Source organism: Myotis nattereri, assembly GCF_964212035.1.
Source record: "Myotis nattereri genome assembly, chromosome: 4".
Lineage (NCBI taxonomy): Eukaryota > Metazoa > Chordata > Mammalia > Chiroptera > Vespertilionidae > Myotis > Myotis nattereri.
In genome coordinates, this window is record NC_138079.1 from 50,682,018 (window position 1) to 50,695,472 (window position 13,455).

At 40.7% G+C, this 13,455-nt stretch overlaps 1 protein-coding gene across 1 annotated transcript in view; it reads left to right on the forward strand.

Annotated features, from left to right (window-relative positions):
• The window catches only part of ADGRV1 (adhesion G protein-coupled receptor V1), a 459,909-nt gene that overhangs the window by 165,906 nt on the left and 280,548 nt on the right, over nucleotides 1-13,455 (forward strand). The window contains exons 71-76 of the mRNA XM_081090113.1: nucleotides 3,422-3,565; nucleotides 5,699-5,873; nucleotides 6,505-6,640; nucleotides 8,348-9,360; nucleotides 11,679-11,796; nucleotides 12,617-12,788. Coding sequence (XP_080946239.1) covers nucleotides 3,422-3,565; nucleotides 5,699-5,873; nucleotides 6,505-6,640; nucleotides 8,348-9,360; nucleotides 11,679-11,796; nucleotides 12,617-12,788 — 1,758 coding nt within the window. The remainder of the gene's footprint in view (nucleotides 1-3,421; nucleotides 3,566-5,698; nucleotides 5,874-6,504; nucleotides 6,641-8,347; nucleotides 9,361-11,678; nucleotides 11,797-12,616; nucleotides 12,789-13,455) is intronic.

Here is a 13,455-nt window from a genome sequence, read left to right on the forward strand (position 1 = left end):
ACAGCTTCCTACACATATCTGTGTAACATCACTGTCTAAACACCTTCATGTTATAATTTCTGCTAATGAATACGGGGACATTCCTTCAGCTTTTCTAGGAATAGTTTTATTTTATATATCTTATATTGATACTGTTTCATTTGACACCGAGACATGGCACATTGGTGATTTGACCATTCTGTTCTTTCACTAAGCAATGTGGCAAATACAAAATTATTCTCAGACTGTGTATAGGAAAACCCAAATATGTGATAAATATCACATGGACTGAAACCATTGATCTGCCTAAGTCTGAGGTCGTCTGTTGCCAGTGCTACCTAGGGCATTCTGAAAGATGGTAGTCTTCTTTTGATTTCATTTTGAAAGTTTAATAATCGATATATATAAAGAGCCAGGGGCTGTTACATCCAAAACAACCAAATGGACAACCATACAGGCTGAGTGAGGTGACAAGGCCAGCAGGGGGTGCCATGAGGGGCGACCAGGCTGGCAGGGTTGGCAGTTAGGGGTGACCAGGCCAGTGGGGGGGGGGCAGTTGAGGGTGACCAAGCTGGCAGGGGGAGCAGTAAGAGGCAACCAGACTGGTGGGTGGGGCAGTTAGGGGAGACCAGGCTGGCAGAGGGGGGCAGTTAGGAATGACCAGGCCAGCGGGTGAGGGCAGTTGGGAGTGACCAGGTTGGCAGGGGGGGCAGTTAGGGGCAATCAGGTCTGCAGTCAGAGGTGGTTAGGAGTTATCAGGCTGGCAGCAGAGCCAGTTAGGGGTGATCAAGCAAGCAGGCAGGTGAGCAGTTAGGAGCCAGCAGTCCTGGATGGTGAGAGGGATGTCCAACTGCTGGTTTAGGCCCGATCCCCAATATTGGGCCTAAACCAGCAATCGGACATCCCCCGAGGGATCCTGGATTGGAGAGGGTGCAGGCTGGGCTGAGGGGACGCCCCTTCCCCCCCACTCCCGTGCATGAATTTCATGCACCAGGCCTCTAGTATAGTTTATAAAAATACTTAACTTTCCTATTACCTATTTGAATCATCTATGAGTTTTTAATACCTTTTTGAACCTATTTTAATTATTTCTATATTCAAAAGAGAGCCAACAAAAGTTGACTAACTTGTGAACACATGAAAGCTTCCTTTTGCTTCTTTATTTTCACATATTTTACTAGTATTAACATATTTAAAATCGCACAGGTTCCTTCTTCCTCTCACATTTCAGGAATGTGGTGTAGGACTAGACATAGATTATATTAGGTGTTGCTGTGTCTTCCAGGGTAACTGCGTGGGGCAGGGTGTGGTGCACACAAACCAAGGGCAGAATATTTCCAGCGGTCCCCTTCTTCCTTCACACCCTGGATATAATGCATTGCTCTCTGAAGTTTGTAAGATACTAGTTACAAGAATTATATACCGCTCTCCTTGTTCTACCCTCCTGGTAAAAATTAAGACCTTGGACAGGTCAGCCGCAGAGCAGGGCAGTAGGTCTTAGAACACAGAAAGTTTCCATTAGGCTCTGAAACTAGAAGACGCTTGGTGCCGATTGAACATCAGGACCTGGGAGTATAAGCTGTTGCCTCACCTGGTTAACAGTAGGCTTCTTTTATGAGGTGGATCCTGATGATAAGACTCACTGGCATTATAAGGAAACAAGTCTAAGTTTAAAATTACTTAAGCTAGAATACGAGGATTTTACATTTGTGGTTGAGTCATTTATTCAAACTTTTATTGAATGTTCACCCTGTGCCAGCCATTGCAGTAAGCACAGCCGGTACAGAGGTGACAGAGACACAATCTCTGTCGTCCTGTTGCTCCTTGTCTAGTGCAGAAGGCCATTAACCGCAGTTACAAAAGTGTGGGTTCGCGGTGCTGGAGATGTGCGCAGGATATCATGGAGCTGTACGTTCTTTCCATTTGGGCCCAGATGCGATCAGCACGATGGGAAGCAGTAGAACAGTACTGGTGATGCAGTCCTGGAGCAGGGGAGGGCAGGGCATGCTGGAGAACATGCCCCCTCCTAGTCACCCTCAGGGTCCTTGCCAATGAATCCCCCTGCGTTTCTTCTGCAGTAAACCAGCTTTTCCGCAACTTTGCTGTGACTGCTGTTCAACTTCAATGTCCAGTTACTGTACCCTGGGGATTTGCTGCGGCCACAAGTCTGTGTGTGCTGGCTGCGCTCGTGAGCAGAGCAGCCGGGTGGGGAGGCACAGTGACTGGGAGCCTGGCCCTTCCTTCTTTAGGAAATAGGGACCAAAAACCCTTAGCTGCCCAGCCAGTGAACTGCCTGGGAAAGAGGGCCTACCCTTAGAAGAGAGGTGGGAAACACGGGAGTGAAGGCAGGACACTGTGATTTATTTCTGTTTCCTTAGCACCGTGGTCAGCAAACTGCGGCTCACGAGCCACATGCGGCTATTTGGCCCCTTGAGTGTGGCTCTTCCTAAGCCTTAGGAGTACCCTAATTAAGTTAATAACAATGTACCTACCTATATAGTTTAAGTTTAAAAAATTTGGCTCTCAAAAGAAATTTCAATCGTTGTACTGTTGATATTTGGCTCTGTTGACTAATGAGTTTGCCGACCACTGCCTTAGCAATTGACCTATGATTCATGTTCAGTGAATGCCATTTGGACAAAAATGAAGATGGATTGAATGAATGAGGCATCTGTTCCCCTCATGTTGCGCAATATTTGAAATCACTATGGTACATATTTTGCACATTTGGAGGGTGTGATGTACGTTTAAGAACATTATCTTTAAAAAAAGAATGGACTCCACAGAAGTGGTTATTTATACATTCAATAAAGATGTACAGAGTTTTTAGCAATATTCCAGGTTATGTGGTAACTTGCCTGATCCATTATCAACAATAGTATTTCTGTGGGAAAATGTATTGTATAGTTAAAAATAATCTTTTAGAGAAACATCAGTTTTAAAATTCAGGCTTCCCCCTATTTTGTTGGATTCTAAAACTTTGAAAAATGATATTTAATACATGGCACTAGTAATTATTTGTCAAATATTCAAATAATAAGTGCACCTAAATCATTATCCATTTTGAGTAAATATGGATTATTAATTACTGTCCATGAAGAGGTTTTTCTGGTTTTAGAAGCTGACACTATTCACCTGTGGGCTCCTTCCATTCCTGTAGCACATGATTCTATCACTAATAGTTCTTCTTGTGAGTCTCATTTCTGAGACCACTTGGGAACCATGGAGAATTCGCACATTTGTGTTTTATATACTCTGTTACTATCACTCTTCACCCCACAGTCTCCATAACAGTGATTTGTTTTATAACATGAAGGAAAGGGCATAGATTGATGGAACAGATACAAATGTATGCTGAGGTCATGTGCTAATGACTTATGCCAATGTTGGCATTTTTCTCTGAAAGTTATTTTTCAATACTTAAAGTCATGTTTGTTTATAGGTCTTCCTATCACTGGGCTCTAATTTCACCTTGCAACTGGTGACTGTGATGCTTGTTGGTGGACATTCCTATGGCGTGCCAAAAATTCTCCAGGAAGCTAAATCCGCCGTCCTACCTGTCCCCGAGAAAGCTGCCAATTCTCAGGTAATTGGCCCTGGGTGTGGTACTATCTGGATACCACTAGGGGGCAACATTTATAGAATTTTTTAACATTCATAGAATTTTTTAACATTCACTATTACCTTAAATCATCCCATCTGGCGGGGGGATGGGTGGAAAAGTTGAAAGGGATTAAGAAGTACAAATTGCCAGTTATTAAGTAGTCACGAAGATATAAAGTACAGCATAAGGAATATAGTCAACAATATTGTAATAACCCTGTATGGTATCATATGGATACTAGATTTATCAAAGTGATCACTGTAAGGTATATAAATGCCTAATCACTATATTATACACCTGAAACTAATATAATACTGTATCTGTAGTTGAAAAATAAATTTAAATTTATTTTTTTATTTTTTTTATATTTTATTGATTTTTTACAGAGAGGAAGGGAGAGAGATAGAGAGTTAGAAACATCGATGAGAGAGAAACATCGATCAGCTGCCTCCTGCACATCCCCCACTGGGGAAGTGCCCACAACCCAGGTACATGCCCTTGACCGGAATCGAACCCGGGACCTTTCAGTCCGCAGGCCGACGCTCTATCCACTGAGCCAAACCGGTTTCGGCAATAAATTTAAATTTAAAAATAAAACAAAAATCTAAGTAATCCTATGAATACCAAAGTAGACATTATGCATATACCATATGAAAACAGTTTGTCAATTTTTGACTTTAGGTAGAATAATATATTTCCTTTTTGGAGTTTTAGAAAGATTGTATCTTGTAAAATTTGAATGTAAAGTATAGAATTTTAAAAATAATAGTCACTTTGAGTCAGAATTTCCAAGGTTTTTTCTTCATATTAAATATTTAATATTGCAGTATTTTATATTAAACTAGAGGCCTGGTGCACGAATTTGTGCACGGGTGGGGTCCCTCAGCCTGGCCAGCGATTGGAACCTATTGGGGCTGTGGGAGGTTGGCTGTGGGAGCACACTGACCACCAGGGGGAAGCTCCTGCATTGAGCATCTGCTCCTGGTGGTCAGTGTGTGTCATAGTGACCGGTTGACTGATCGTTCAGTTGGTTAGGCTTTTATATATATAGATAATTAGAATGAAACATCAGTTAATATTTCAGTCTTTTTCATCTACTAAACTTGTGAATATTTGCCTTTCATTTTCGAGGCTCCTATGGCAAGTTTGTGCTGATATAGGCATAGTGGTTGAGCACTGACCTATAAACCAGGAGGTCATGGTTTGATTCCCAGTCAGGGCACATACCCAAGTTGTGGGCTCAATCCCCAGTAGGGGCCGTTCAGGAGGCAGCCAATCAATGATTCTCATCATTGATGTTTCCATCTCTCCCTTCCTCTCTGAAATAAATAAAAATAAATTTTTAAAAAATGAAAAGAAAAAAATAAAATGGGGAGAATGAGTCTTAATATAGAATCGTTGATTATGTGGTATCCCAAATTTATAGATAATGGGACCAAAAGTGGTAAACTGATTTGTCCAAATAAAGCCAGGAATCTGGTTTTATTCTTACTCATTGACCAGAAGTTAATTCATCTATAAATCATTTATAAATCTCAGGGTACCCTGGGAAGGTTGCCCTTAAAGAAAATATCTTACTTTATGTGAATGAAAAAGATGACTAAAAAAATCTTTGATGCTTTCTTATCCTCAAAAATAAAAAAAAGATATTCAATTGAATCAAAAATCTAAAAGAACCTTAATAAAAAAAAATCTAGTTCCTGGTGCTCATTTTATAAACAAAGAATATATTATTATGTCTTAGAAAGAAGTCAATTTTCAGTTCTAGACAAATTGGGTTTCATAAAGACCCATGGACAAGTCGTACTACACTGCCAGTTTTAATCCTTTGCTTTCATTTAACCATAATTACATTTGTCTTTTTGGATATTGTTAATTCAAAGGACTACATTTTGATTTAAAGAAATAAAGCTATATACAATAGTCAAAATTACAAAATAGAATAAATTATCAAGTCTCAGATGTCATTTCTTAAATATTACTCTTTAATTGAATATATTCTAAAACAGGAAAAATATATTGGGTAAACAAAGAGGAAGTTGACTTTTAATCTACTCTCCAGAAAACAAGGGTCTATAGAGAGAAGTTGAATATTCTCAGCATGTTTTCCCTCAGGTGGGATTTGAATCGAACGCCTTTTCCCTTACGGACATCACTGCCGGAACAAGCCACGTGGTGATTTCTAGGAGAGGCACCTACGGCTCCATCATGGTTTCCTGGGTGGCCGGATATGCTCCTGGGTTAGAAGTGCCTGAATTCATTGTTGTTGGCAACATGACCCCGAAACTGGGTGAGTTGTAGGTTTTCTAAGATCTGCTCTGTAACACATGGAGGTATGTAATTGGCCTCTCATTTTCTTGGGTCTTCCTTATTCTGGGAAAATGACCTGTTTGTTTTGTAATATAGCTTGGTGAGGATGAGAGAAAGTTTATTCAGCCAAATTAAAAATTTCATACCTCACCGGAAATAGTGGTCACTACGCTCACTTTATACATCAGGAGTTTGTTAAAAGCAGTTCTAAAAACTTAGATTGGATCGTACAATAATAAAAGTGAAAAAGGCACACCATTGTGTTCATGTACATGTTCACCTGAATATTTGACAGTAGAGCAACTGTCACTTAATCTACTTTCTTTTTCAATTATTATACCATTAGTTTTATGAGGGTCAGTGAGATGAAATGGTAGAGGGTTTGACCTGGACCAGGGATTGAAGACAGGGTAGAGGAGGCAGCGTTTATGTGTTTTAGCGAGCTTGCTGTACGTTTATTTCCCTCTTTCCCCACCTTTAAAATGTTTCTCTTTTCGTAGCCTGTAATAGAATTTTGGAAAAGGGAATATTTCACTACATTTTTAAGAGCCGAATCCCCATTGAAGAACTCAGAAAGGATACCCTACTTCCCTTTTCATGTTTCCTTCCAGGGAGCCTTTCCTTTTCCCACGGAGAACAAAGTAAAGGCGTCTTGTTGTGGACGTTTCCCAGCCCTGGCCAGCCAGAGGCCTTTGTCCTTCACCTCTCAGGAGTCCAGAGCAGTGCCCCCGGCGGGGCCGAGCTTAGGTGAGATGTCTCTGAAGAACAATCTGGAATGTATCTATTGAAACAGAAAAACACACACACAAGAAAACAACAAAAACAAAACACGCCACGAGATCACTTTCCCTGAAGCAGATGCCAGAACAGTTTGTTGTGGAGTAACGCATGGCCTGCATGCCAGAGATGCCATGGGGGCAGGCCGACTTCCACAGAGGGAGGCACCGCCACCCTTCGCCTTGCAGACAGTTCACCACCATGGCCTCTGATTCCAGAGGGTTGGCCCGGGGTAACAGCTCCAATAAGAAACGGAATGGCAAAGTCACCTATTTTCAAAGGGGCTGTCTTTTTAGAAGTAACTGGAAAATACCTGCTTTCCCCCCAGGGATTCAGAGTAAGAAGAAGCTGTCACAATAGAGTAATAATATGACTTCTGCCATTGGCTCTTTTGAATTTAATTTAAATCAGAATACTTGCAGATAAATATGTTCAAGTCAAAAGCAATTTACTTTTCTCATGGTTGGGAAGAGCTTGATCAAAACAGTAGAGGGCAGACTTTAGCACAGACTTATGGAGTTAGTCTTGCCACTTAACTTGCCACAAGTTAGCTCATCTTGCCACTTACTTGCTGTGTGACTTGGGGAGCGTTACAGGATCTTTCTGTTCTTCAGTTTACTTATTTAGAAAGTGGGAGGGAAATGTATGGGTAAAATTGGTGTGTGTTCAAGTGTGTTTCTGTATATAATATGTTCATGTGTGGGAGACACTGGTTGGTAGCATCAAATATGGCTTTAGTTCATACTTTTGTCATTTCAAAAGTTTTTGGTTATAGAATGTATTTTAGGGCAACAAATTCAAATGCTTTTTGCTTTAAGAATGATATGTGTTTACTTTTATTCTTCACAGCAGCCATATGAAATAGATACTATTTTTAGTCCTATTTTATAGATAAAGAAAGTGAGTCACATATAGATTATGTAACATACTTAGTGTCACACAGATAATAATGGTTGGGGCCATGATTTGACTCTAGCTCTTAACCATTGTGCTATCTGTTATCAGTGCTTTACTATAGAGAGTGGTGGACCCTAGAGTGTCCTTCCTTAAAGGCATTCAAATTCAGAAAAAAACCCAAAAACTGTTAGTCAAAGAAAATATGCCTGTGGTCTGGATTAGGCTGATGATACTTCTGACATAATCATTAACTCACAACAAAACTCTACAGGATTAAAGCTAAGGATTAATCATGCAGGCATGGAAGTTTTCCTCCAGTCCACATATAAAATCCCAGTAGCATTTGTGTGAGGGAATTGGCCCATTAGGATGCAAGGATTTTGCATCCAGCAAGGGCAACTATTTCTATTTGGTAGATAAGAAACTTGGCTGACGTCCAGAACGTTCTAAGAATTTGTGGTTTCCTGTGCACTGATCATAACAGAGAGCCTAGCGTGCCAGACCTTTCAGAGAGCTGCTCTGGGCTGACTGGAGAAGCAGAGCACCTCTGAGCTCCTCACTTTGCTCAAACGTGTTAGGGCCCCTTGCCACTGACAGCAACTCCTGTTCTTATATTTCTCGTGCTCTGATTTATTCATCAGCAAGTACTAGGTTTTTATGGAATCTGAAAGGGCATGTCATTTTTAAGATGCCCTCCTGCACAGCATCTTAAATACGTGAAAAATGAATCTCTGCTGTGGTATTTCTATTTTCATCAATTCTTTTTTTTTTTTTTTCCAGATCAGGTTTCACTGTTGCCGAAATTGAGCCAATGGGAATCTTTCAGTTTTCCCCTAGTTCAAGGCATATCGTCGTGTCAGAGGGTACTCAGGTGATCAGATTACATGTACAAAGACTCTTTGGGTTCCACGGAAATCTTATTAAAGTCTCCTATCAGACAACCGCAGGGAGTGCCAAGCCACGGGAAGATTTTGAGCCCGTTCAGAACGGGGAGCTGCTTTTTCAGAAATTCCAAGCCGAGGTCCATTTTGAAATAATCATTATTAATGACCAGCATCCCGAGATAGAAGAATTTTTTTACATTAATCTAACTGCAGTAGAAGTGAAAGGATTGCAGAAGTTTACAAACACCAACTGGCGCCCGCGCCTGAGTCTGGATTTCAGTGTGGCAGTGATCACAATACGGGATGACGATGGCACAGGTCTCGTTCCCGTTGGAACGGACTCCTCCACCGCACACCCCGACGTGACCAAGGTAACTGCCACTCCACAGCCAACGGCAATGGCGGCCGCCGATACTGGGGCAACTGTGAGCCCTGAAACCCGGCCCGAGGCGGCCACTTTAACTGCGAATGTTTTCATTCATGGAGCCTTTAGTCTTGGGCCGCCCATTGTTTACGTGGAGGAGGAGATGAAGAATGGGACACTGAACACAGCAGAGATTCTTATCCGAAGAACTGGTGGCTCTACTGGCAATGTCAGTGTAACAGTTAAAACTTTCGGTGGAAGATCTGCTCAGAAGGAACCACATGCATTGCCCTTTCATGATGCCTATGGACTGTCCAACCTAACGTGGGCGGTAGAAGAGGAGGACTTTGCAGAACAAACTCTCATCCTTACATTTGCAGATGGAGAAAGAGAACGGAAAGTATTGGTTCAAATTTTGGACGATGATGAGCCCGAGGGGCAGGAATTCTTCTACGTGTTTCTCACAGACCCACGAGGGGGAGCACAGATTGTGATGGGGAAGGATGACACCGGGTTTGCAGCTTTTGCCATGATCATTATCACAGGTACCTCTCTGGAGGGATGGAGAGAAAAAGGTACCACTTTTGTGGTGTAGGATTTTTTTAAAAGATCTATCTTTAATTAAAAGAGTGAATTATTTGAATTATTATAGTAATTCATTAAATATTGTTTTCCCAGACTTGTAGACAGAGAGCAGACTGGTGGTTGCCAAAGGGGGGCAAGGTTAGGGCAGTGGTCGGCAAACTGCGGCTCGCGAGCCACATGCGGTTCTTTGGCCCCTTGTGTGTGGCTCTTCCACAAAATACCACTTGCAGGTGCGCACATACAGTGCGATTGAAACTTCGTGGCCCATGTGCAGAAGTCGGTATTTTGTGGAAGAGCCACACTCAAGGGGCCAAAGAGCTGCATGTGGATCGCGAGCCGCAGTTTGCCGACCACTGGGTTAGGGGATTGGGTGAAAGACGGGAAGGGATTAAGAAATACAGAAGATAGTTATAAAATATCCATGGGGATCTAAAGTACAGTATAGGAAATATAGTCAATATTTTGATAACCATCTATGGTGCTATGTGGGTATTGACAATATCAGGGGAAGCACTTTGTAAAGTATATAATTATCCAACCACTATGCTGTATACCTGAAATTGATACAAAACAATATTGAAAGTAAACTGTAATTGACAAATAAAAATGGGTAAAAAAACAACAAAGGAAACCACATAGTCTTCCTATGGCATGGACCCATACCATGAACACATGATGCTGTTCTGAGGTGCTAGGCTAGAATTGAATGGACTGTAAATGTCACTTAGCTCAGAGCTAGTTAAACAATCTATATTTTCACAATATATGGAAAACCTTAAACATACATAAGTCCATGTTCTTCTTCTGAAATATACTTAATTTAGTCATCCAAGTACACAATTGCCTTTCCTGTTTTGAACTCTCATTCTGGATTACCCAACCACTTTCAATAATCCATCCCAAAGTCTAAGATCTCATTATCAAGAAATTCTTTGTATCTGTTGGGAAACAGATTAAAACTATCTTCTTTTGTTTTTGTTTTGGACCAATGCAGTATATTACATAGCTTTTTTGTTTTCCTACTGAGTGTACATATTATAATAGCTTAAAATATGATGACTTTTTAAAGAATTCCTCATGTAGCTTATAAAATATTTTGGTGATAATTTGCAATTTTCTTCTGAAATCATACTATATTTCTTTAGGTAGGCTAGCTCGTCTTGTCAATACATTATAGTAAGTATTTGCCTACTCTGTTGTTTTATACAGACATTTATAAGTTTTACACAGTGCTGAGAGTTTAAGATGACACTATGAAAAAACAGTGCACTATTTCAGTGCAGTGCAGACCCTACATTTTTTCCAGTTTAAATACAATTTTGTAGTATGAGGGTGCCTGTAACCTCAATTTACAATAATTTAACTTCAGTAGAAATTAAAGGATTGCAGCAGTGTATGAAATCAAACTGGCGACCATGCCTGAATCTGGATTTCAGTGTAGCAGTGATCACAATACAGGATTGTGAGTTAAAAACAACAACAAAACTCGTCTGAGTGTTGTTCAGACGACTTTCTTTTACTCAGAGTTACTCATGAGTTCCTTATTAGTTCTGTTTTTCTCTGGGGCAAATAACTGAATGTGTAATATAAATGGTCTGTGGTCAACTCTTTTATAGGAAGGTAAATCAGTTAAATGGAGTTCATTTACTTAATAAATATTTATTGAACACTTACAGTATGCTGGCCACTGTTCTTAGTCCTGGGGATACAGCAGTAAATACAGCATTGCCGCTCTGGTAGAACTTGCATTCTGTGAGGATACACTGATTCTTAACAACCTATAACAATAAAAGTATAATATGCTAATTAGACTGGACAGCTGAAGGTCGTCATTCCGGACGAAGCCGTGGTGGTGGGGGCTGAGGCAGAGGTGGTTAGGGGTGATCAGGCAGGCAGGCAGGCAGGCGAGTGGTTAGGAGCCAGTGGTCCCAGATTGTGAGAGGGATCGGGCCTAAACCGGCAGTAGGACATTCCCTGAGGGGTCCCGGATTGTGAATTTTGTGCACTGGACCTCTAGTAAACACATAAAACATCAAGGGATATGAGATATAAAGTAGAGTCTCATCGGAGAGAGATGAGCATGTATCTCAGGGTGGGGAGTAGGATTTGAAGTTTTCTTTCTTCTGGTCTTCTGTTCTCAAAGTGTTAGCCATCATTTTTATTCCAGCCTATTTTTAGTAAAGACCTTTTATACCATCTCAGCTGGGAAGATTAGTGGAGCATTGGAGATCTTTTGAAGTCTTAAGTATACTATATAACCCTGCATTTTTCTTTTCAGGGAGTGATCTTCAAAATGGCATCATAGGATTCAGTGAAGGGTCCCAGAGTGGGCTCGAGCTGGGTGAAGGAGCTGATAGAAACAGACTGCATCTTACTGTCACAAGGCAGCCAAACAGGTGTGTGTGTGTGTGTGTGTGTGTGTACATGGAAGATGTAACAGCCTGTGTGTCTGTATTTGAATTCATAAAGTGGTAAAGGCAGGTTCAAATGTTGATAAAAACCCGTGTGGAATTTGGCGTGTCAGTGTTCAGATGCTCTAGTTCTTAGTCTGTGATTTAACACACTTGGTTTAGGAGCATGACTTAGGGCTACCTTGAATGTAGTGTACTTCATAAGGTGCAGCTTATGTAAGTTATCACTGCATTGCATTTACTATTGTGTGATCACTCTGCATGCACAACCATTTACTGTTAGGGACACATGGAGCACCAAAAATTTTGCTCGCGACTTAATATTGTATAGTATACACATTCTGAATGCTCATCATATACATGCACTAGGTATGTACATGTATATGTATTATCTTTACAATTTGGGGCCTAAATAATCTCTGAAAATGTAGGGCATCTCCTACCCTTTATTTTTATAACAACCATTTTTTTTTTAGTAGTTGTGTTTTTTCTTTAGAAGAATTATTATTAAAAGACAAATGAGGAACATTTACTTGGAGCCAGAAGTTCTCTATTATTTTCATTTTCATATTTCTGGTAATAGACATAGTAAACAGAAAAATATTATTATTTTTTCACATTCCTGATACACAGTGGTTCAATGAATACTTATTCCAGATTGAGTAGAGTGTGGTCAAATAATACTATGTACAGGACGTGCTTTGGATGAAGAGGTACACTTAGGCACTGTGGGAACATGTTCTGCAGCAGACACAGGGTAAGGCACTCTGTTGCTGCATTTGCAAAGGTTTTGCTTTGCTCCTAGGGCCTTTGAAGATGTCAAGGTCTCCTGGCGAGTCACATTTAACAAGACCTCCCCTGTGCTCCAGAAGGACGGAGTGAACCTGAGGGATGAACTTCTCTCTGTGTCCGGGACCACAACCTGTGCAACAGGTCAGACAAAGTGCTCCATCACCATGGAGCTCAAACCTGGGAAGGTGAGAAATGAGGAGGCATAGCATTGTCAGTTTCTAATTGTGTTGCCTCAGAATTAGTATTTTAAAGCCACTTTATTGAAACACACATTGGTCATGTGGAGACTATGTCTCGTCTGGCTGTAATACCGAAATCTCTTTGCTGGGTGACAGACTTAGAATTGATTTCATTAGAGAATTTTTATAAATAAGCTCATTAGTGTACACTTAAAACTAATACTTGTTATATGACAATTATATCTCAATTTTTAAAAAAAGCTCATCAGTTTTCTTTGTTTCTGTTTCTTGTCATTTCTAAGATTCTTCCTGGCCCACCTGCTCAATGTGTGAATGGTCCCTTGTATCATTTTCAGCCAATTAGTATCTCTGGTTACTCTGAATATTTAGTGTTTTGCTTTTATTATATCTATAGATTTAATCATATCATGTCTATGGATTTCATCATAGGATTAAAGTTCTCTTCCTTCATCTACAGTTAGAAAGTTCTGTTTCGACCTACCTAAGGGGCAGAGAGGCCATGCTTAAGTGTGGCCTCTCAACCTTTGGATGAATTTCTATTGGTTCATGTTGCCCATGACACTCAGGAGACAGGCATTCCCCCCTCTTTCCAAAGGAATCTGCATTATTCAGGTGGTACTGGTCACTGATGTCCTAACAGAGCCTTAGTCAT